At 32.5% G+C, this 24,911-nt stretch overlaps 2 protein-coding genes across 7 annotated transcripts in view; one reads left to right on the forward strand and one right to left on the reverse strand.

The window, feature by feature from the left end:
* Positions 1-24,911, forward strand: part of LOC141459538 (voltage-dependent calcium channel subunit alpha-2/delta-3-like) — a 91,649-nt gene that overhangs the window by 31,826 nt on the left and 34,912 nt on the right. The gene's annotated exons all lie outside the window — the stretch shown is intronic.
* sha (shavenoid) lies at positions 1,144-23,369 on the reverse strand. Its single transcript, XM_074138747.1, has 9 exons — positions 23,211-23,369; positions 8,817-9,015; positions 8,530-8,703; positions 7,350-7,460; positions 7,119-7,252; positions 5,478-5,622; positions 4,374-4,720; positions 4,030-4,257; positions 1,144-3,823 (listed from the first exon to the last, which is right to left on the reverse strand). Exons 2-9 carry the CDS (start codon positions 8,917-8,919, stop codon positions 2,492-2,494), a joined length of 2,574 nt encoding a protein of 857 aa, XP_073994848.1. The 5' UTR covers positions 8,920-9,015; positions 23,211-23,369; the 3' UTR covers positions 1,144-2,491.

Consider the following 24,911-nt stretch of genomic DNA (forward strand, 5'->3'; position numbering starts at 1 on the left):
TTCGCTTGCTACGATGAATAAAATCAGAGTCATTATCCAGCACTGCGGGCCTTACCACATTTTCATGATTGCAAATACGTATATCAGAGAAATGTATTGGAATTAAGGTTCATAGAACTTCTTTAGACACGTTGCTCTCTGGACCGAGTCAGCGTTATTATTAAATTTTTAAGTAACAACCCCAAACTGAACATTGTAATCCAATAATGATGCGTGACAGATTTTATGTGTTACAGGAAAGAGAACTGGAAATTTGTAACTGTGGTAGGACTTCCTCAGTGGCTGATTGGTTTATTCTGTGCATCCTTTTCTATTCCATGATCACTTTGTATAAATTATTGTAATATATTGTATTATTAGAATATATTAATGTATTTATACATTGCCCATTCATTGTTCATTGTTTTATGTGAAGTCTCCGTGACCTCCAAAGGTCCGGACAAAAAAGACTTTTGGTTTGATTGACTCAAAGTCACGCAGCCCTTAGTCCGAACCTGGATGGAGTGCTGTGATGCTTAGTAATCTACAAAGAAAATAAGGTTAAATAGACCAAATCTCAGCCGTGCTGAATCCGTCACAATGGCCGAGTTCAGACTTCTAATTTCAGAAGTCTAACCATGAACTCAACCAACTTAAGTTTTCGGATTTTAAATGCATCTTAATTGAAACAGCTGCATTAATAATATTAACCAATTGATTTTTTATTTTTATTTTTAAAAGTTCCCTGATTTAAGTATGAACTTGATAGTTAACTATGAAGCTTTTTTTTTTAGTCAACTAACCAAGGTTATTTGATAATTTTTTAAAGTTCCTTGAATTTTTTCCTATATAAATAAATGGCTTTAACTCCTAGGGGTATGAGCTACAGCAAATTTAATCACCAATCAAAAAGACATTAAATTTTCCATAGCGCATGATTAAGGTCATTTTGTCTCTTATTTATTATATGAGAATGTATTACTTTTGGGATAAAATTAAGGAAAGTCATAATTTAAAAATCTGAAGTAACTTCATTCATCTCAAAGTACACCACCTCTGTCACTTTTTGAGCAATAAACTTTTATCACTTTTTTATGTGTTCGTCTATTCGTTCTCCTTAAATTCATATGCTCTTTTTAATTTATTACACGGGAAGGCTATGTCATGTTCTTTTTTTTTATCGGAAAATGTGGTGAAAACAAGAAAATCAAAAGGCTTGTAAGTAAAATATTAGTTATTTTATTTTTTCTTTCTCGTAATTTTTTTTTTGTTTTTTGTTTGTACGAGAGAAAAACTAAAAGACAGAATAAATAGGAGTTACACAAAATAAGTTCCGTGCTTTAGGCGACTTTACTACTGTTTAGTTGTCGCGTTGTAGGCGAATTGTTCTTCACCTTAAATCTCTATATAATTAAAATCTAAGTATTTTTTGTATTGAATTACACTAAGCGTGCTTGGATATTAAAAAATTAAAAGATAAATAATTTATTATTGCAAATATAAAGACTTTATTAAATAAAGTTTCATTTAAATATAAAAAGTACTTTTGTTAGTTTATTATTTTATTTTTGAACTGTTTAGTATTAAAGAACATATACTTTGAATTTGCTAATTAGCAACTTCGCTGATGGTTTCATATCAAGCGTATGTCTTTATTTGGTAATTATTGATAAAGTTGTTTAATATATTTTACCATTTATGTATATATTTCAATAAAAGATTCAGTCCGTTCAATCTAAAATACTTCGAACTATTGTAAACGCTCCATTTTATGGCTCCAACCTACTATACACTCTGACCTTAACATTCCTTTTGTCACACAAGTTGCTAAAACAAGATACAGAAAACTCCACTTCATCCTGTAATCTCATATCAATCCTCTAGCTCAAAATCTTTCCTCAATAACTCTTTCTGATAACCCGACAAGACGCCTTAAGAGACTGTGGCCTCGTGATCTCCTTTCAAGTGAAGAGAGCGACTAATAGCCTAATGTTTTGGAGTGTTACCACTGGATAACTTCTCCACTCGTACTTCTGTTATTTATTGTTACTGTTATCACTGTTACTTATAGCGCCAACGCGCTGATTGTAGCAAAAATAAACGCAAAAAAAATCTCAATAAAAGACTCTATCTATCTATCTAATTAAAATCCCAGGAAAAGATGGGAAATCGAACCTAGACCACAATAATTCTTAGGTCTGCAGTCCTCTCCATTTAAGTTAAGGGCATTAACCACTACAAAAAAGCCTGCGTTTTAGAAAAATTGTAATACTTTCTTCTTGCTTAAAAAAATTATTGTACAATACATTAGGAAGACCATAATATCATTTACAACACTCAATCAAAATAAATAATTCTTTAATGTAAACTAATAAAAGACTAATTTGTAGCTTGACAGTTCTGTCTTGTTTAAATTGACTCGGGCTCATTTCCGTACTCACTTCGCATCGACAAAGATGGTTTTTAGTTTTAGACGTTGTCATAGATAGATGGCTTCGAAGGAGTATGTGGTTTAAGGTATGACAGTAATTAAACTGATGTTACTATCGGTGTCTGAACTATTTTGCCCCATAGAATTATTGGTATTGTTCAACGCTTTTAGCACTGAACATTTTTTTATTTTACCAAAAAAAAAAGAATCAGTAGCAGTACTTTCTGCACCTGATTCACTAGCTGCATCATAGACTGAATCATCAGTATCATCACTCTGAGATTCTTTATTGTTGGGATTCTGAATCTGTTGTGAATCATTAGATTCTGTACTTAAATAGCCTAAATCTTCTGGTCTTGTATGTGCTATGTTCTTCGGTTTGTCCAACTTGGGTTTACTGATGCAGATATGTTGCGTTAGATTAAGGTGCTGAGCATTTTGTGATTCTGGTGGGCTTATCGTAGCGCCTGGTTGTCTTTGCCTTTTAGCCTGTCTGGCTTCTGGTTGAAGTATAGTTTTTGGGTATTGTACATTACGATTTTTCGCAAACTTTTTGTGTACACATTGGCTGTATTTGTATTTTGCTTCAAAGATGTCTTTAAGGCTACCAAAAGCACGATTCAATGATTTTTGTTTTGGACTCAGTAGGCTATTACCTGTAAAAGTGCCTGACGTTTTAAGGCTAATAACAGATCTTTCTAATGAATCGAAATAGATATCTTCATTTATATGGCATCTAGTGATCCTACTCTCCTCGTTAATTGGAAATCTATTTTGTTTTCTGTCTAAAGTGTCGGGCTCTATTTCTTCAGAATCTTCACCTAGTTTGTCCATAACTGGCTCTTCTAACTGAATGCTTAGAAAACCGTCATTTGAATTAAAACTTCTACTTTCAAGTTCAGTTAAATCTGGCAAAGAGCAAAACTCATTTTTCACTGAAATCAACTCATAATCGTTATGTGTTGGTTCAGATTTACGTTCAAATGATGTATCAATAATTGATGATGTATCATTCAACTCAATGATCTCATAATGATTTGTTGAACAATCTGCTTTTTTGTCTAATAATAGATTTGTATCATCTACTATTTCTAATTGTAGCTCATATTTAGGTAATTTCTCTTCATAGACTCGATGATTAGTTTTAATAGAATTATACATGGTCGGTTCATTTAAACATAAAGGCATATTATCCAGCCATCGTCTAATGTTAAACTCAAATTCATCTTGAATTTTTATTGAATTATCTAGGAATTTAGTATCACTATTGTTGTTACATTCTAACAGACAGCAACTTTCTTCTGGTATGGCCATCAAACTTGGTAGAAAACGTTTAGCCATGATTTTAGTTTTAGCGAAGGACATAACTTCACGGATTTTTGTTAGAAATTCTATAGCGCCAGGCGGAGGTGCCTGTAACAAAATGAGTAAGAAATATTAAGTGGACAAAGTAGATCATTTTCCAAAACTATACTATAGTAAATGGTTTCTTTACTTTTTTATTTATTTTTTTACTTTATTATATTTTTAGAACTAAGATCAATTTCGCAGTTTAAACAGCACTAAAAAATGTTTCAAGTCACAGCTCTAGAAACTTAAGATAGTTGCAACAAACTCACCATTAAAAGTTCCGGTTCAAAATAGGCAGGATTGAAGTACAGTTTTCGTCGTACACTAACTGCACCAACTAGGTCCAGATTTTTTTCTTCCCTTTGCTCCAGAGATTCGATGATCGAGACATTTTCTTCTGGTAGACATTCAATGCTACCCGTATCATTAGCAGCTTCGTTCAGATTTGTCTGCTGGCAGTCCCGAGCCCCATGCACCAACGCTGAAGTGATTTTCACCTGGAATGCAGCAAATACAGAGTCATAACGTGACTCAGGTGCACTGTCTGGCAGGCAAACTGGTGGATAATCGGGCCAAGCTATGAACCTCACACAGGCTTTAGAGCTGCACATACCTGTGGCTGACTGTTGGTATTATCGTTATTGGTTGATGTTGTCTCTGAATCCCCTTCGCCAGCGGATTGCGAGCCTTCGTTCAAATAAACTAAAGTATCACGACAGTGCACGAGCAGTGGATTACTCTTGACTACATGCTCTTCTCCCGGTGAGCCAGTCCTATTTTGGATTGACGTAGTTTTTCTATGCCTGGAACGGAGATAGGCAAAAATGGCTGTCACATAGACCACACCGAGTAGTACTGAAGATAATGCCATCAGCAAATATCCATTGTCAATTTTCTTCTCACCACTTGGATCCGTGGAAAAAGATACTTCCCTTATGCCAGACCACACTGTAGAATCACCTGCATAAAAAAAATAAATATTTCATTCCAGTTCATCAACTGGGATTAACATGCCCTCTAATTTGCTGTACAGTACAATTTTCTGTTCTCCCATTTACGAGTATATATTAGTAGGCCAAAGTATTTGAGCTCTGATCGTAATGCTAATCTTCTAAAGTTAATTTGTTATCTACACCTGTCTATACAGTACTTCCCCGAACTGTAATGTGAGGAAAGAACCTTACATTGGACGAAAACTGCGCTTCCTAGCTCGCTATTCGACTATCAAGGAAGTTCTGCTATAAACACATTCACTGAAGGAGGAATGATGTAGGTTTAGGAGATCGACGATATCAAAAAATGGAAGTATAAAAGCGAAATAAATTTTACGTAGGTGGCAGTGAATAGAAATCAAAATTAACTTATAATAAAATCATTCTAGAGAGGCATTGAAGTTTAGGGTAAAAAAAAATGTAAATAAGAACAATTCTTAGAAAGATTTGTGATTTAGTCATTGTGGTAGTGATAAAAGAAGTTAAAACACTTAAAAGATAATTTGAATTCTGAGCTTCTCCTGACGAGCTTAAAACCTCAGTTTGTTTGTTATATTCTGGTGGTATGGAATTCCATAACACCAATTGGTAGGTCAAAGTTACAGAAAATTATGGCCTATATCTCCCATTTAACTATTCTGCCATTTTTTATTTGAATGTGAATAATTAACAGACTTTTACACCCTAGTACTTTAATTAATAGATTAAGTAAGGACCATGCTTACCTGGAATGCCAGCAGCTCGGAAAGCCAAGCAAGGCGTAAATATATTACTTGAAGTTTGATCGCTATCCTGAGACTCCTTACACAATAAATTCACCAATAGAATCCTTCCTTCCATGGTTATTCTAAGCTCGCTTTCGCCCAGCCACTTGAACAGGAAATCATGTGTTATATAAAAAATTACCGCATTTCTAAATACAGAAGTTTATTGGGCTGTAAAAACTTTTACATACCTTTTATTTTCACAAGCACTATTAATGTTTAGCCCATGCGGAGTGTTTCTATACATATTCCTAACATCAAATAACTACTCTCGCTCTATGTGTAATCGATGTTCCGTGATCAGCGCACTACCCGACTTTGGTTCAGAATAATCTCACATTTACACGACTTCCTAATTCTAAATATGGAACCTCAAGTTCCTCTAAAGGTAAATACTTCCAAAAAAAAACCTCAACCGGAAGCCTTCCATAATCAATTTTCCGAATAAAATAAGTGAATATAAAAATAATTCAAAATAACAACACTTAGTTTGGAAAAACTGAAAAAACTTGTCCACCGGGCAGTTTCCAGTAGCCTGCCTAGTCCATCTAACAATCTTTTAATAATATGTTAGTTTAATGATGTAAAAGAATGCCTTAAGGGCGTCAATGTTACTTCACACGGCCCTGATGGCAGGCTAACTTTCAGTATAGATTCTTCAATAACTTAACGGTAAAAATCCCAAACCAGATTTTCACAAAAAATGGTCCCAACTTCGTGAATTTATCATACAGGCATATAACTTTTATTTCAAACATTTCCCAATGAAAATATGGGTCTTCTAGGAAAGGAGGTTCATGTCGATTCTCTCTAAAGTGTTTTTCAGTAGCAAGTAAGAGCCTAACTCTTATTTACCCTTGAAGGTCAAAATTGCTTAAAATAAGAATTCGAAGAAGATTCTTCAGTCGGAATTTCGTTGGTAATAGCTCTTCCAATTTTTTCTATGGTTCGCAGTTACTTATATAAACACTTACTTACATTATAAAGCTGAATAATTTCTATTTTCCTTATTTTTTCTCGAAAAAATCGTTTTGTTCTGAGATAGGATAGGGATCGGATTTGCTCTTAAAGGAATTTCAGTTTGAAAGAAGTGTATAAGTTCAAAGCTTTAAACCTTTGGTCAGGGGTAGGCAAAAAAAAGCCATACTTAGAAGAAGCCGAGGACTTGCTTTGCAGCCTAGGAGAGCATTTGGCTGTACAGAGTGGGTATCTTTTACTACTAGCTTCTCGCTCTTTCAAGAACTTCCCCAGAAACCTGGCAGATACCGGTTCTTGGAGAATGATATAAATCCCTCAGTGTTGGTGGGAAGGATATTATGGCACCAGAGCATGGTTATTCCTAAGTGCCGACTCACCGCTCTTATTGAGCTTTCTGGGAGAATCTGAGTAATTACCAGGAGATGGAAGTACATACTTTACTAGGACTTACCAAGTTCATTTAATTTGAGGGAGTCTTCAAATAATTTGAAAGAGAATTTCTTAAATAGCGAAATACTGAAAAATCACCTTAGGAAAAGGTTGCCGTATTTTGGCCAAAATCTTAGCATCGGGACTAAATAGTACCAAATTGATAGACTGAATAAGCAGCATAGTAGTACGAACCTGTAAAAATGTGCGTCCTTCGTCAACGTATAACCTAAATGGAGGTTCATAGTCGCTCCTATTGCGCAAGTCCACCCATCCTCCTATAGTCAGGTAATTTGCACCAGAAACTACACATATCGGCCGCTTTACACCTTTAAAATTTAATTATTTAGATATTAGCTTGGTGCACAGAACACGGTAGAAATTTTTAGACAGAATCTCTCTACTGCTTGCAAGTTCTAAACCTACCTGTAAATATGATTTCCGCACTTGGATAGACAATCTGTCCTTTGAGTGGTAGATACACGTATGGCACTTTTTGGTATTTATTTCCGGAAACAAACGGCACGAGCGTGCATTCTGCAAACAACAAAATCTGGCGTGAACATTCACATAATTTCTCTTACTCCATTAAAATTTATAAATAATAATTTTTTTTTAAATCTCTCAGTTGCTCTCAGAGTGATATGATGTGTTGGGTGTTAAGAAAGTTCTTTCCAGGTGCAAAGAAAGAATCAATGTTGTAACACTCTAATCTAGAGACCAAGACGCTTCCTGAGTTATTGTCAGCAAAAATGGAAACAACAAGGTAATGCGGATGAGCTCTTTAAATAGCAAAAAGTTGTAAAATTACTGAGCTGCTCACACAGACTTATTCCGCAAGGGTAAGTCAATTCTCAAGACTTCCCAGATGAGACTTCCTCAAGTTGAACAGACATCCTCACAGTTTTGCGGAACAGAAGTATCTACCAACCACTCGGTATTTTGATTAATAATATCGACAGCAAGAACTTTAGGCTATCTGTGACGAGGAAGTGAAAGAAATGTATTTTAAGATTTAAAGAAAATTGAATCCATGTGTAAGCTCCATGTTTAGCGTGAAGTTAGGAGTAGCAACAGGGAGCCCAAAAAGTTTTTAATTAAACAGTGCTGGAGTTCTACAACGGCCGCGGCTGGTCAACGCACATAGATGTAGCACAGCATAGAGTTGGAAATAGAACAGAACAGCTTTTATTTGGCTGAGGAATCAAATTGTAAGAAATAAGAAATCGAATTGTAACGTCCTGCTTAACAATAGATGTCCTGTGGTCGGAGAAAGAGTGGCGAGGAGTTATTCTTACACAGATATCTGGAGTCATTCACAACATTAATAGGTACTCCCTTGTAAAACCAACGTAATCCTGCCACCCCTCCAAGAGATCATAACATTGGGCTTTTCAAGGTTCCAAAGTAAGTTCCACTGGATAAAGTGTAAGTCCTAGCTTTTTATGTTTCTCTGAAGGTACAGAGCTTACTTTTGCAGCGCACACAACCCTGCGCTATTTCTGTAGTGTATCTCTCCGGCTACTTTATGACACCACCTCGCACAATGCCACCCTTAAGTTTATGTTTGATTGTTATGAACAGTACATTTTACTAACTACATTACCATGAATGTCATGCACACACAGGCGCAAATCTTCCCTGAATACTGGCAAATGATGAACGCATTGGCAAATACAACCACCATCTTCTAAAGATCCAAATTCGGATTTCATAATATTTTGTGCCATTTCAGATGTACCACGACTTTCCTGCAAGCATGTCCTTTCGGAGCATTCACCTGTTGCAAAAATAAGTAATCTTATTAGGTTTTGGATAGTAAATCTGTGCATTGTAAACTATTCTAGAAGTTGATAAAGCAATTTGGAGTTCAAGAAAGTCGTCAAAACTTACCTTGCAAAGAGAAAAAGTCAGCTGGCTCGGTCCTAAGGACGTGTGCAGTAATATTAAGAGAATTCGTTAGTAATATTAAAATTGCTAATGCATCTGCAACCATCCTATCCAAAGATTACACTTTAAATCTACGGTGCATTCGTTTGGCAATTACTGCGGGCAAATGCATACCCGCAGAACGCTTCATGATAAATAGCATCTGAGAACATAGAGAAGGCAAATATTATTACAATGAAATATTTAATGCTTTCAAGAAAACAAATTTATGGCAAGGAGTACACATGTAGGACATAAAATTACATTTACCAACGTAAAATTCTGGTGTTAGTAAATAAATTCACGCTACTTTACTCTTACAGCTATTCACCTAACTAATGTAAAATTACTTCAAACAATATTTGTAGTACAAAGAAAGTTAAGTAATCGCCTATTTTTTTAGGCGAGGCTTAACCTTCAGCTACCAATTTTATGTCGTGGACGAGCGCAGAAGCACATACTTTACAATTAACACTTTTTCTAACAAATAACAAGTAGCTACTCGCGGGATCTCCCACGTATAAACCTATGCTTTGTAATCCTCTACACCAACAACCACCGCTAGTAAAAAAATAGTTTTCAATATAAAAAAGTTTATTAAAAGAAAATCATTTTGATGTACCTCAGAACCTCAATAAATTCAATATTCTCTGAGAAAAAGTTTCAAGGTTTTACATAACATACTTATGTCTAAGTTCAAATGAAGCCATTTGGCCATAGCCATGACATTTTTATATTATCTGTTTTTTGTAAATTTTAATAGACTAAATAATATTCTTCCTTAGTTATTGAAGGATTTACCCGTTGCTTCATTCTTTCTAGGTCAGAAAGCCCTTCTTTTTATAGCTTCTGAATCTATTTTATTTCAGAAGCCAATGAGAATAAGTCCACTTTTATTAATGTTTTTTGACATAAACTTTGAAATAATTACCAAATTATACTTCTTCTTTAGGTTATTAACACAAATTAAAATTTAAGTTGGTAAAAACAACAAATTCATAAGAACTGCGAAATGCAGAAATTGTGCTAAAGATCGATTAAGCTTCACATAAAAATGTACGTGTTTAGTTTCGATTAAGGAAAAGCATTATAATTTACCAAAACTCACCACATCAGTGCTTATTACGTGAGAAACATATGTTCACAATCTTAGTGGTCATTATTTAACAACTAACGAGAGCTACATGCATATTTGACCTACAACCCAAGAATCGCCGTATTAACAAGAAGAAAGGATGACATCTTTCACGTACTTTGCATGAAAAAAAAGAAAAGAAAAAATAGGAGACCACCGATTATAAAAAATATAAATCAACCATCATAGTATCCTAATAGTAAAACAAGAAAGACATGATGAATTTGTTAAAGTATATACAGGGCCGGAATTTCCTATAGGCTAACTAGGCTTCAGTCTAAGGCCAGAAGATCAAGAGAAGCCTACATTCAAATTGTTAGCAAAATTAAAATTACACTATTTTAAAAACATAACATCTTATATACTAACATTTAACATATTGATATATATCACAGTAGTAATTTTTTTATTATTTCTCATGTAATTTACAAACTTACAGTGAAATCTTTAATTTCAAATATCTCAAAAACTACTCGATGGATTTTGTTTATATTTCACCTGTATATGGAGACAACTTTTGTCTATGATAGTATAAAATTTCGTAAAAATCTGTGGAGTAGTTAAAGAAATATTTAGAGTTAAATTTTCGTTTCGTTTGAAACAGTGAAATCTTTAACTGCAAATAACTCAAAAACTACTCCATGGATTTTGTTTATATTTCACCTGTACATGTAGACCACTATTGTCTATATGAGTATAAAATTTCGTAAAAATCTGTTGAGTAGTTAACGAGATATTTACAGTTAAATTTTCATTTCGTTTGAAACAGTGAAATCATTAACTTCGAATATCTCAAAAACTACAAGATGGATTTTGTTTATATTTTACCTGTATATGGAGACAACTTTTGTCTATAACAGTATAACAGTTCGTAAAAATTTGTCGAGTAGTTAACGAGATATTTAGAGTTAAATTTTCGTTTCGTTTGAAACAGTGAAATCTTTAACTGCAAATATCTCAAAAACTACTCCATGGATTTTGTTTATAATTCACCTGTATATGGAGAAAACGTTTGTCTATAATAGTATAAAATTTCGTAAAAATTTGTCGAGTAGTTAACGTGATATTTAGAGATAAATTTTCGTTTCGTTTGAAACAGCGAAATCATTAACTTCAAATATCTCAAAAACTAGTCAATGGATTTTGTTTATATTTCACCTGTACATGTAGACAACTTTTGTCTATAATAGTATAAAATTTCGTAAAAATTTGTCGAGTAGTTAACGTGATATTTAGAGATAAATTTTCGTTTCGTTTGAAACAGCGAAATCATTAACTTCAAATATCTCAAAAACTAGTCAATGGATTTTGTTTATATTTCACCTATATATGGAGACAACGTTGGTCTATAAAAGTATAAAATTTCGTAAAAATCTGTCAAATAGTTGACAAGATATTTAGAGTTAAATTTTCGTTTCGTTTGAAACAGCGAAATCTTTCACTTCAAATATCTCAAAAACTACTCGACGGATTTTGTTTATAATTCACCTGTATATGGAGACAACTTTGGTCTATAATAGTATAAAATATCGTAAAAATCTGTCAAGTGTTTAACGAGATATTTAGAGTTAAATTTTCGTTTCGTTTGAAACAGTGAAATGTTTAACTTCAAATATCTCAAAAACTACTTGTCGGATTTTGTTTATATTTCAGCTGTATATGGAGACAACTTTGGGCTATAATAGTATAAAATTTCGTAAAAATCTGTGGAGTAGTTAACGAGATATTTAGAGTTAAATTTTCGTTTCGTTTGAAACAGCGAAATCTTTCACTTCAAATATCTCAAAAACTACTAAACGGATTTTGTTTATATTTCACCTGTATATGGAGACAACTTTGGTCTATAATAGTATAATATTTCGTAAAAATCTGTCGAGTAGTTAACGAGATATATAGAGTTAAATTTTGGTTACTTTTGAAACAGTGAAATTTTAACTTGTAATATCTCAAAGTCTACTCGACGGATTTTGTTTATATTACAGCTGTATATAGAGACAACTTTGGTCTATAATAGTATAAAATATTGTAAAAATCTGTCGATTAGTTAACGAGATATTTAGAGTTAAATTTTAGTTCCGTTCGAAACAGAGAAATCTTTAACTTCAAATATCTCAAAAACTACTCGATGGATTTTGTTTATATTTCACCTTTATATGGAGACAACTTTGGTCTATAATAGCATGAAATATCGTAAACATCTGTCAAGTAGTTAACGAGATATGTAGAGTTAAATTTTCGTTTCGTTTGTAACAGCGAAATCTTTTACTTCAAATATCTCAAAAACTACTAAACGGATTTTGTTTATATTTAACCTGTATATGGAGACAATTTTTGTCTATAATAGTATAAAATATCGTAAAAATCTGTTGAGTAGTTAACGAGATATTTAGAGTTAAATTTTGGTTACTTTTGAAACAGTGAAATTTTAACTTGTAATATCTCAAAGTCTACTCGACGGATTTTGTTTATATTACAGCTGTATATAGAGACAACTTTGGTCTATAATAGTATAAAATATTGTAAAAATCTGTCGATTAGTTAACGAGATATTTAGTGTTAAATTTTAGTTCCGTTCGAAACAGAGAAATCTTTAACTTCAAATATCTCAAAAACTACTCGATGGATTTTGTTTATATTTCACCTTTATATGGAGACAACTTTGGTCTATAATAGCATGAAATATCGTAAACATCTGTCGAGTAGTTAACGAGATATGTAGAGTTAAATTTTCGTTTCGTTTGTAACAGCGAAATCTTTTACTTCAAATATCTCAAAAACTACTAAACGGATTTTGTTTATATTTAACCTGTATATGGAGACAATTTTTGTCTATAATAGAATAAAATTTCGTAAAAATCTGTCGAGTAGTTAACGAGATATTTAGAGTTAAATTTTAGTTTCGTTCGGAACAGAGAAATGTTAACCTTCAAATATCTCAAAAACTACACAATAGATTTTGTTTATATTTCACCTGTATATGGAGACAACTTTTGTCTATGATAATATAAAATTTCGTAAAAATCTGTGGAGTAGCTAACGAGATATTTAGAGTTAAATTTTCGTTTCATTTGAAACAGTGAAACGTTTTACTTCAAATATCTCAAAAACTACTCGTCGGATTTTGTTTATATTTCACCTAAATATGGAGACAACTTTGGTCTATAATAGTATAAAATTTCGTAAAAATTTGTCGAGTAGTTAACGAGATATTTAGAGTTAAATTTTCGTTTCATTTGAAAAAGTGAAATCTTTAACTGCAAATATCTCAAAAACTACTTGATGGATTTTGTTTATATTTTACCTGTATATGGAGACAACTTTGGTCTATAATAGTATTAAATATCGTAAATATCTGTCGAGTAGTTAACGATATATTTGAGTTAAATTTTCGTTACGTTTGAAACAGTGAAATCTATAACAGCAAATATCTCAAAAACTACTAAACGGATTTTGTTTATATTTCACCGGTATATGGAGACAACTTTGGTCTATAATAGTATAAAATATCGTAAAAATCTGTTGAGTAGTTAACGAGATATTTAGAGTTAAATTTTCGTTTCGTTTGAAACAGTGAAATCTTAACCTTCAAATATCTCAAAAACTACTCAATGGATTTTGTTTATATTTCACCTGTATATGTAGACAACTTTGTTCTATAATAGTATAAAATTTCGTAAAAATTTGTCGAGTAGTTAACGAGATATTTAGAGTTAAATTTTCGTTTCGTTTGTAAAAGTGAAATCTTTAACTGCAAATATCTCAAAAACTACTTGATGGATTTTGTTTATATTTTACCTGTATATGGAGACAACTTTGGTCTATAATAGTATTAAATATCGTAAATATCTGTCGAGTAGTTAACGATATATTTGAGTTAAATTTTCGTTACGTTTGAAACAGTGAAATCTATAACAGCAAATATCTCAAAAACTACTAAACGGATTTTGTTTATATTTCACCGGTATATGGAGACAACTTTGGTCTATAATAGTATAAAATATCGTAAAAATCTGTTGAGTAGTTAACGAGATATTTAGAGTTAAATTTTCGTTTCGTTTGAAACAGTGAAATCTTAACCTTCAAATATCTCAAAAACTACTTGATGAATTTTGTTTATATTTCACCTGTACATGTAGACAAGTTTTGTCTATAATAGTATAAAACATCGTAAAAATCTGTTGAGTAGTTAACGAGATATTTAGAGTTAAATTTTCGTTTCGTTTGAAACAGTGAAATCTTTAACTTCAAATATCTCAAAAACTACTCAATGGATTTTGTTTATATTTCACCTGTATATGTAGACAACTTTGGTCTATAATAGTATAAAATATCGTGAACATCTGTCGAGTAGTTAACGAGATATTTAGTGTTAAATTTTCGTTTCGTTTGAAACAGCGAAAACTTTCACTTCAAATATTTAAAAAACTACTAAACGGATTTTGTTTATATTTCACCTGTATATAGAGACAACTTTGTTCTATAACAGTATAAAATTTCGTAACAATCTGTCGAGTAGTTAACGAGATATTTAGAGTTAAATTTTCGTTTCGTTTGAAACAGTGAAATCTTTAACTTCAAATATCTCAAAAACTACTCGATAGATTTTGTTTATATTTCACCTATATATATAGACTACTTTTGTCTATAATTGTATAAAATTCCGTAAAAATCTGTCCCACGATTGTTTAACAGGGATATTAATGGTTAAAATTTAGGGATTTTCAAATAGGTTCAAATTTCAAACCTTTATATTTCTCTTTGTATTGGTCGAATTTCAATGATTTCTTTACTGAATAACAGAGAAACGTTTTCTTTATTAGCAACATAAATTGCACTTTTCTAGTACGAATAGGTGCAGAGATATTGAAGGTTAAAGTTTGGAGGTTTTCAAATGGGTTCTAATTTCAATCCTTTATATCTCTCTTTTTATTAATTCGATTTCAATAAATTCTTTACTGAATGATAGAGAAACGTTTTTTCTATATCCGATATAAATTGCATTTTTGTTGTATGAATAGTTTCAGGCAGGGCTGGATTTTCCTATAGGCTAACTAGGCTTCAGCCTAGGGCCTCAAGATCAAGGGGGGCCTACATTTAAATTGTTAGCAAAATTAAAATTACTCTATTTTAAAAACATAACATATTATACATTAACATTTAACATTTTGATATACATCACAGTAGTGATTTTTTTATTATTTCTCATTTCTCATGTAATTTACAAATTTAAAAATGGGAGGTTAAAGGGCCTTGTAAGTGGAATAGCCTAGGGCCTCTTTTCATCTAAATCCGGCCATGACTGTATATACCTCCAATAGAACACGACTTTTACAGGACGTCAAGAACAACACGTGGAGATCAAAATTTAGATTCAGATAACATGGAAAGAGATGTTTGTGATGATGAATAAACAAAAAAACTTATGACAGCAAATGTTATTGTATTACTTTTACCCTAATTCCTTATCTTTTTCAGCTGCCAAAAGGTATACATTTGTCCTAAGTTTTTAAGAAGCTGCCATTGTCCCAATAAATACTTCCGTTTTATTTACACATCCTATACATATCTTGTTTCGTCGCAGAGACTACCCTTTGAAAAAAGACATATACTTTTCTGATACAATTATTAAACCAAAAATTTTAAAAATTAATGTATTAAAAAAACATTAATGTTCTCAATTTTTTGTTTTCTGGACTTGACCGCATGGTTTCTGAACGACACAAATATTGTTCCAGTTAATGTACTGAAGAGAAAACAAAAAAATCTCGAAATTAGTTTAATAATATAATTATAATATTGGTTTAATACAACTGTTGAAAATTCAGTTTTTTTTTTCTTTATTCCAAATAAAAATGATAGACCTAGATGTATAACTGTGTACCAAGTTTCATCAGTCATTTCCAAAGAAATGTTATTGTAACTTGTTATGGAAACATATGAAACAGGTCCTGTGTCTGTGTACGTGTTGAAGAACAAGTACTGGAGAAACAGGTTTCCAGGGCTGGAATTCTGGAAGTGGATCTCATTCTGCTCTCTCTGGCATATCTCTAACTGTTCCAGTAAAGGTGCTTTGTGCCTTACCACCTCAGACCATTAATTATCCCCACCTATGCCAATAGTTATCTGGAAACGTTTAGTTATGTTAAAAGCCGCTAGATTCTGCTGCATGCAATTCTTAGACAGTAGATGCTTCGCACACCAACCCTCCTTAAAATAAAATTTAAAAAAAAAAGTTATAACTAAAAGTGATAGGCCTCTATTTTGGTTATTGCTAAGAATTTCTCTTTTGTGCTCTCAGCCTTCTAATCTGGTGCCGAAGTTTATACTATTAATAAAGATTTCTGTAAAGCCTAGGGCAAGATCAGCCATATTCACCAAATAAAAAAATTCAAAACATTTGACGCACATGAGTTCCTTTTACAATGGTTCATTGATCATCTTTCTGAATTTGAACACTGGCCCCAAATTACTTCAAATTATTCCATTATTATTTTAATTTTTTTTTCTTTAAAAGGTATAAATCTATGCATATGTAATGTATATTCAAAGTTTATATAAAAGCCTAGGAGCCTAGGAACGATCCATTAAGTAAAAAAGTACTACCAGTTGTAGAATTTTCTTCAAACTGGATTTTAGCAATATTTTTAGCAACGTACACAAGAGATGGGACCGTACATATACAGAAAAATGACTAGAGGATTTTGATATTTTCTATTTTAATGAAACCTCCTTGGAGTGTGATTCAGTAAGACTTCCGACTTTCTTAGAGAATTTTGACATTTTTACAAGAGTAGTTGTTAAAGAAAAATCACGAGGTCACCTCAGAGACCATGTATTGTTATGGTGATATAATGATTCGTTTATCTTCTAATATTTACGAGAGAATATCTAAATATAGGTCACATTCTTTTAAAGGTCTTGTATGTATTTCGGCTAATAAAAAAAAAGTTGCACGGTAAATCTGAAAGTTTACTTTTAGTAAGAGCATCTTAAATAAAACAGGATTGAAATTATTTATGTTTTGAAATATAATAGTAAATCTGGACAAGTTCTGAGAACCTAAGATAGAGATATTATTATTATTTGAATTCAGAGAGAGAAAAAAAAATTGCTTTTTGTTGGTCGTAACTGGTACCTCCCTTGGTTTTAACAGATCATCCAATGAGCCCTTCAGTGTTAATCCCTTAGTTTTTTTTAGTAAGATTTCTTGTTGGTAGAGTAGATTCAGATGTGTCTGACGTAACAATTCCTATTATCACCACAAAAAGCAGTACGCTTTAAATCAGCTACTCTAGTTATGACTGAAGCCGGAGGAACTTCAAGTTTTCTGACTGTAAGATGGTTATTTTATACTAAACGAATTTAATATTACCATTCTTCTACAATTCCATAGTCTCTTTAGAAAGTCCATTTAGGTGAGGCGGCAACATTTTGTTAATAAATCTGCAGAAGAGATATTAAAAATTAAAGAAGTTATTTTATTACGCTGTTTTTTTTTAAAGTTCAGGAATTCATCTTTATTAATGTGACTGACAAATTTTAAACAGATGGGTGACGGAGAGAGATTTTGCGAGATGGTTTCATACGTTAAATATAGCCCAATTTTTCAAGATTATTTTCGAAACCAATAGCTTGACTCAGTTTATTACTAACTAATTCAAACTTTCATTTTTAATTTCTGGTAAATTGTTTATTAATATAACATCCGCTTGATGAACAGACTAATGCATATATCTTTTTATGTTACACATTTCCTCTCTCAAAATCGTAATGTCTTTCATTATTTTTGAAATTTTTAATGAATGGGCTTTAACTTTTTTTTTTAGATGGAAAACCAATTTTTTTATATCATTTGTGTTAACGTTTCAATAATATTAGCTTCAAAATTAAAAATATTTTTCGACATTACTTCTAATTTAGCGAATATAAGGCGAGAGTACCCCTGCTTAGGGCATCTCCCACTAGTGTTCCGCTGTTATTTTCATTCAACACGATTTGAAGTCTTAACTCAAAGAAATAGAGTAAGGAACCAAGTTGACGAACATTATAACATACTTGTACAGTTTCAAATGATTACTTATCAACATGCTTCTGCAAAAATAAGTGACGTATACTTCTCCCTCTCCAATATTAAAGAGAAACTACCTAAGCTGGCTTATCCAAGCTCAGACTTCTACCTTTAATTTTTTATTAATTATTTAATAAATATAAGTAACGGTTGATGCTCTAAGGCACTTAAAGAAAAACAAAAAAAAGGGAAAACAACTAAAGCATTTTTTTAGCTCTATCAGTGACCGACAAAACTGCACACTTCCAATGAATTAAAAAACGACACAACTCCTATTTGGACATGGTCACTAGACAGGAGTTACTCGAAGCGATTTCATGTACTGGAGGAATACAAGTATCTGTGATCAACACTCCTTACAGTGTAAGACTGTATAATTTCTTAGGAATATCTAACTCTTTACATAAAAGGTAAAACCCGGTTTGATCTTTATTTGCAATTAAGGAATTATTTAATTCTAATTTTAGAGCATCTAAGAATTAATTGTTCGATATAATTTTTACCTGTATATTTATAAATGTCCAAGACTATAAATTTTTGTTTATCACACAATAATAATACTTCCTCAGACTTTCAGATTTCTTTCTCTATTATATAGGTGGCAAGGTTTTTCCTTATTTGAGAAGGAAATACTTAACATGCTACTTTACATACTTAACTTGTAGCTAACAGAAGTATAACAGAATAAGGGATTGCGACCAATTTCCAAGTATATAAAAAGCGCATTAAGGTATCGAAAATAATCTTTTAATAAGATAGGTCAGTGCCATTTCAACTTCATGAATACCCATACTTGAGCCGAGTAAACAAATTATAGCCCTACTGATCAATATTTTGCTTTAACCGGAATATTATCATTTGCTAACGTTTTACTCCAAGTGGACCCTAATTTACAAGCTGTTAACTTTTCCTTAAAATAAACTCTTTAAAGAAATTTTTTTGAAGTTAGAATTATCCCAAGATACCTACATATATTTATAAACGACTTCTATGTTTTCTTCATAGAACGTCCACTGCTCCGCGAGTGCTATCTATCTTACCGCTCCTTTTAAAGACCATGATTTTAAGATTTGTCCAGATTTACCGTTAAACTCCATAAATTACAGTATATGCTCAATCTACCTGTCTATCATGGGTTGCAGGATGTGAGGAATATTGGCCATCAGGACAATTCGTCAGCATACAATAGGACTCTTATATTCATACCCTCAATCCATATCCCACCCTCAAGAAGTCGTTCAAATTTAATGAAAATAGTAACAGCGATAACAAGCATCCTTTTATTTTAATCTTTTTTCGTTTCGAACGGTTTTGTGAAACCATTCTTTGTCCAAACAACTTCTTCTGTCTTTTTGTAATATTTTCTGTAGTTTCAATTAATTTATTCGAAACACCTAACCTCTTTAAATTATAAAAAATTGCATGTATAGAGTCATATTTATGTTACGTTATGCTTTATATCAAATACTTAGATGAATGTTTTTATTTTAATTATTTTAAACTCACTGCAATGCTATTGATTGTATGTTCTTTTCATTTTAATATTAGTTCAGGATTGTAAATTATCATTGTCAATTCATCTTTTACTTCCATCTTAATGATTAACATAGTAATGGTACAGTGAACGAGATATGTGTAAATATACAGCCTCTGGTGTGGTTTATTTGCCTGAAAAAACGAACAAAAAACACTTTTTTGGAATCAGAAGCACTCAAAACGGAAATCCGGTGAAAACTAACAATCGAAATCGCACAATTACAATATTTTCTCTTATAACAGTAAAGGAAGAGAAACTAAAAGGCTAGCGCAATTCAAGCTTATCAAATTTACTTGTTCCCAGCATTCTACCAAATAGAAAATTTTCTATTTCTGCCTATTGTATTTAACGCTCTAATTTCAAGACGCGAAGTCCGTAGGAGCTGTGGTCATTCTAGAAATTAAAATAGACAACAATTTTACCTCCAACTTAAAGGATTACTAAATGTTTAGTTTAGTTTTCTCTACAAATTACTTATCGGTACAAAAGATCTGCATTAATGTTCCAATGTTAAATCAGAGAAGTGCAAATCTGTTCACATCCCCTTCTATAAAATTAAGTTTATCGCTGTTCTATCTACCGAATTATAGGACAGACATCTTAACAACAATAACAATGCTGACTTATTTAAAAATTTCCTCTTCTTAAAAAAACAGAAGATTCTCAAATACTAACTAAATCAAAACCGTAGTTTCGTTCGCTTAGGTCACTATTGATACTGTAAATAAATCTGCTATTTAGCTTTTCTGGAGAGTCCGCAGCATCTTAGTAGATGATGAGGTGATACGGTTCTTTGTTACATTCTTTTATTTTTATCTCGTCTGTGACTTCTTTCTTTTCCGTCATCAGCGCTACCTAAAAATTAAGTGAAACATCCAAGAAACTCAACAATATTTTGCCGAAATGAAAAGCTGTTTTTTTTCTATTTGGATGGCGTCTAAGCAACAGAAACTGTCACAGCTATGAGAGAGTTAAAAACCACTGGCAAAGGCTGTTGGGATTTATGAATTAATTAAGGGCGTTCATTTTGAATTTTTAAGAACTTATAATTCCAACGCGAAATTTGTTAATGAAGATATCAAATTTTATTATAATGAAGAACTATCAAGTGTTTTAATTAAGTTTAAATAAGAACGTACAAACGCTCCTATTTTGAAAGAATAAGACGTAAGCAGCTTTGAGCATTATATTGTCTCAGAATGGAAAGCCATTGTCATAGTACTAAAACAATTTATCTAAACAAAATTATTTATTTACAAAAATGTTCCACCACCCTAGCAAATCGCTTATTTACTATTTAATTGAAACTGAGTAATTTTCTTTCAGTAGAAAATAATATCATTTGATAATAAACCAATTATGCTAACAAAACTGAAAAAACTACTTTTTGATATTTCCCCAGACATACGCAAATTCAATGAACAGGCTCGACTTGCCTAAAATGGGTGAGTATATTAAGAATATGGTGTCATATGTGTGTCACGGGTATAATAGGTGTAGGAGCCTCTTCAATGTCATGAGCTACCGAAGATTTCTTTCTATAAAATATGATTGGACATTGCGAAAGAATACTTTTCTTGTTGGCTTATGTCATAAAAATACACAATTAGTACAATTATAAGCAAATTATTATTATTATTTAGTTGGGTTATTCCGCGCTATATCGTCTCTGACAAAAGTTTATTCCAAGAGTTTGCCAGAGATGGGGGATTGAACACGTCACAAATAGTCCTCTCTCTTTCTAAGTAAGATTTAGTGGAAAAGGCAGGCACAAAGACTTGACCAATTAGTAGACCTACGACCTGAAAGTTTTGAACTGGCTAGTTAATAAACTACATGAATTCACCTTTCTCTAGTAATGCCACCAGTAAAACTGTTACAAAACAGATCCCAAATGAATAAACTCCAGACAATAATATTAAAAAATAATAAATCATATAAATAAAGATGCTAATGACCATCGACGTCGATGCGCAATAGAAGAAAACTAATAACAATATAAATAATAGAATAAGTCAACAAAAAGTTCCCTCAAAGATCAATCTGCCAGTCTCAAAGTAACCATTAACTGATCTAAATTCTGGCCAGTATTTATATATCCTATTTCTGGCCTTCAGGAAGCGAGTACCAGTGTTCAAATAATACACAGGCAACCGATATCCTAACCGCACAATCATATACAGATGGCATTGCGGTCTCCATAATGGATGATTTTTGAAGTGACTTGTCGAGTCCGGTGTAAACTTGAAGAAGAAAATCTGCAGATTCTTCTCCTTACTTAGGTGAAAGAGATTGGAAAATATTCCATCAAATGCGTTTGCCTGTTAATTCATTTTTACAGGCATAAATGAAATATAAACATTAGAATTTGTTGCACCTATATTCACTATTTACTTTCTCTAATCTCTCGCAAGATTAAAACTGCATTCGTGCACATTGTTTTGTTTTAGGCGCACAACACCAGAAATATCCGTTTAGGGAACCACTGAGTACGAAAAATTGGTTTATTAGTTTGCCTGAAAGTATGTGTTCACAAAAAAAAGAATTTGACATTTCTTTTCAGCACTACTCATGGCCTGGACAACAAGTTTTTCGATAGAGTAAGCCACCCGGAATTGTTCCTTCATTGAATTCATTTTTTGTCTCTCTTTCTCTCCCAAAAACCATTTCAACGATATTCTTAGCACTACTGGTGAGGGCTTGAAGCGCCATTTCAGGGTGATGAACAGGTACATCATTTTCACTATATTATCCAAATTTGACGACAATCAAAATCAATCAACCAAAAATGTTTCTTTACTTAATATATTTTTTTAGTTATTTGTGATTTAAAAAGCAGTTTCAGTGTTTGGTACGTTCTAATACTTATGAAATGTCTTAACTAAAAATCTGAATTTATAGATAAGGGCAACGGAAGTGCGAATTTATTGAATGACTTTTTTTTTTTGTACATTAATTTTCTGGTCGGCATCGAAGGGTTTCATTTTGCACTTGGCTATGACGTATGTTAATCCAATCACTTTAGTCTGGAGATAAAGCGAAAATTGATTTTATTAGAGAGGTTTTGGGCCAGCTTTAACGTTACACGTTCTTTTACAGAAACGTTTTAAACGTCAGGTAGCCGAGCAGTTAGAAGCGAGGCCCGCAAAACTAATACGTACGTGGTACTAGTACGTTTCCCGGCAAATTGATAGCTGGACGTAAAGCCCATCTGAAAAAATTGTCATTATAGGTGAACTTAAGCAGTATTGAAGTCAACTAATTTTTTTTTTTACAAATTATAATTATTAAGAAATAATTTGGTTACAGGGAGTATAAAAATACTGACTGATTTGTAAAAAAATCGCTTTTCGTAACTTCAGCAATAAAAACTCAATTTCAAAAATTTTAAGACAAGATCGCAATATTTCCTCATTAATAAGGAGTAAGAAGAAAGTAAAAATTATTAATTACTAACAATTTTGTTATGGCCTACATTTGGATCTCCTTTAAAATCTGAAAGATGTTTAAATTTGGCACTTTTAGAGGCAAGTCTAGATCAAATAACTTTTTCTTGACCGGTTAGTAAATTAATAAATTATTTAAATTATTAATGAGTAAACATAATAATTAATTTACCTGAATTTAATAGTTTTTGTAGGTCTAAAAAATTAGGAAAACTATATTAACTGTTATTTTTAGTATTTTTGAAAGAAACACACAGAGCAATTGACACTAGCTGTACGGAGACTGGCTAAAGCTACGGTCTACAACCCCACCAAATGTAACCTGCTTTCAACCAGTCCCGTCTGTGTACAAGTGCAACCGCACATAATGCGGTGACAGTTAGATCGCCTACCTCGTATTTACAAACACAGCACTTTCTCTGTCCGCAAATCTATCGGTTAGGCTGTAATATTACACGACTGTAATACTGTTGCAACTAAGTTGGTGCGTTTTTCACCTTAAAATTAAAAAAAAAAATCGACCGTTTATTCATTTATAAAGCTCATTGGTTAATTGTTCCAGTGGGTCTTGGAGTCGAAGATTTGGTAACTAGAAGATGCCAAAGACAAAATCTAAAAAAATAACAAAATTCAAATCATCCGTTACGTTTGGCGCGACAAGTGCGGCCTTGTATTGTTTTCTTGAAGAGGTTCTCTTTTCCGAAGAACCAAGATCCCAAGAACGGTTCCCCAGGCAAACGGCTTGTACTCACTAAACGTTTCAATGACGCGAGAAAATGGTCTGTGGTAGGGGCCGCCCCTAGCCGGGTATTAACATTACAATAAAAGCTCTGTTTTGAACACTCACAAGACTTACGGCTGTTCAATTAGCTAAATTTTCTGGAAACATAGAGTTAGTGAGGAAAAAAATCGCTAACAAGAACAAATTGCAGTTTGCAAATTGGCACTTCTACTCAACTTATTTCCTTCTGATTTATAAGTTTTCTTATTTTTTTAAACTCCTTTTAATGTTATACAGGCAACGCAGCTGCACATTAAACTGAACGACACTTTTAGAGGAAAGCTTAACTCATCTTTTCTCATGAGAGGCTTAGCCAGATAATGTATATTAGGAGAACACACAACACACGACTTTTTGGAACGATGATTCATAATTTGTTTTTTCATTAAGGACGTCAACATAGGAAGTCATTGGCTACAGTCTTTTTTTGTGCACTGCCAACCTCCGGACAGTGCTCTCTTGTTGCACAGGCAACAGTTCCCCACCGGACCAAAAACTCGTGAGAGGCTCCAGGAATAGTTGACGTCATTATTATATATGTTCACTAAAATAATAATCGTTGTTGGAACTGTGACTTCACAGCTCCTCTAGAACCCAACTACAACTAATCATGACTAACAAAAAATTCTAAATCAAAGAGGTATTCAAGACCATGAATCCCTTGGCGGAAATGATGGAAACTTGGATCAAGACATTCCGAACAGTCGCATTTCAGGACCTTCCAACGTAATGTTAGACATTTCATACTCAGATGCTAAACCGTACTTCATATTACTGATACCGCACTTTAAACACCTTACGTTCACTTCTTAAGAACACTGTTTAAACAGGTTCCAGGAAAATATTTTAAATAAAAGTGATTAACCTGCATGACTGTAGTAAATATAAAATGTTTTTAAAAAATGATAGGAACTATTTTTGAAAAAAATCGCAAAGAAGTGAAAAATCTGTTCAAAGACAGGCACTTCTCAATTTATTTATTTGCTATAAATCTTATAGGTGATGTGAGTAAATTATACAGAAATGACGCTTTCAAGGGAAGCCTGCACACATTAATAATAGGCCCTTAAATGGATTTACCTGGGAAAATTT

This window comes from Rhodnius prolixus, unplaced genomic scaffold (genome assembly GCF_049639745.1).
Source record: "Rhodnius prolixus isolate KJV_2025 unplaced genomic scaffold, Rpr scaffold_11, whole genome shotgun sequence".
Classification (NCBI taxonomy): domain Eukaryota; kingdom Metazoa; phylum Arthropoda; class Insecta; order Hemiptera; family Reduviidae; genus Rhodnius; species Rhodnius prolixus.

What these genes read in the sequence shown, in the direction of transcription:
- sha (XM_074138747.1), bottom strand. Translation starts at nt 8,919, where the DNA reads ATGGTTGCAGATGCATTAGCAATTTTAATATTACTAACGAATTCTCTT. An exon ending in ATACCAACAGTCAGCCACAG is followed by an intron (nt 4,258 to 4,373) that starts GTATGTGCAGCT and finishes GCTGCATTCCAG; the next exon opens with GTGAAAATCACTTCAGCGTT. An exon ending in TTGAACCGGAACTTTTAATG is followed by an intron (nt 3,824 to 4,029) that starts GTGAGTTTGTTG and finishes ATTTTGTTACAG; the next exon opens with GCACCTCCGCCTGGCGCTAT.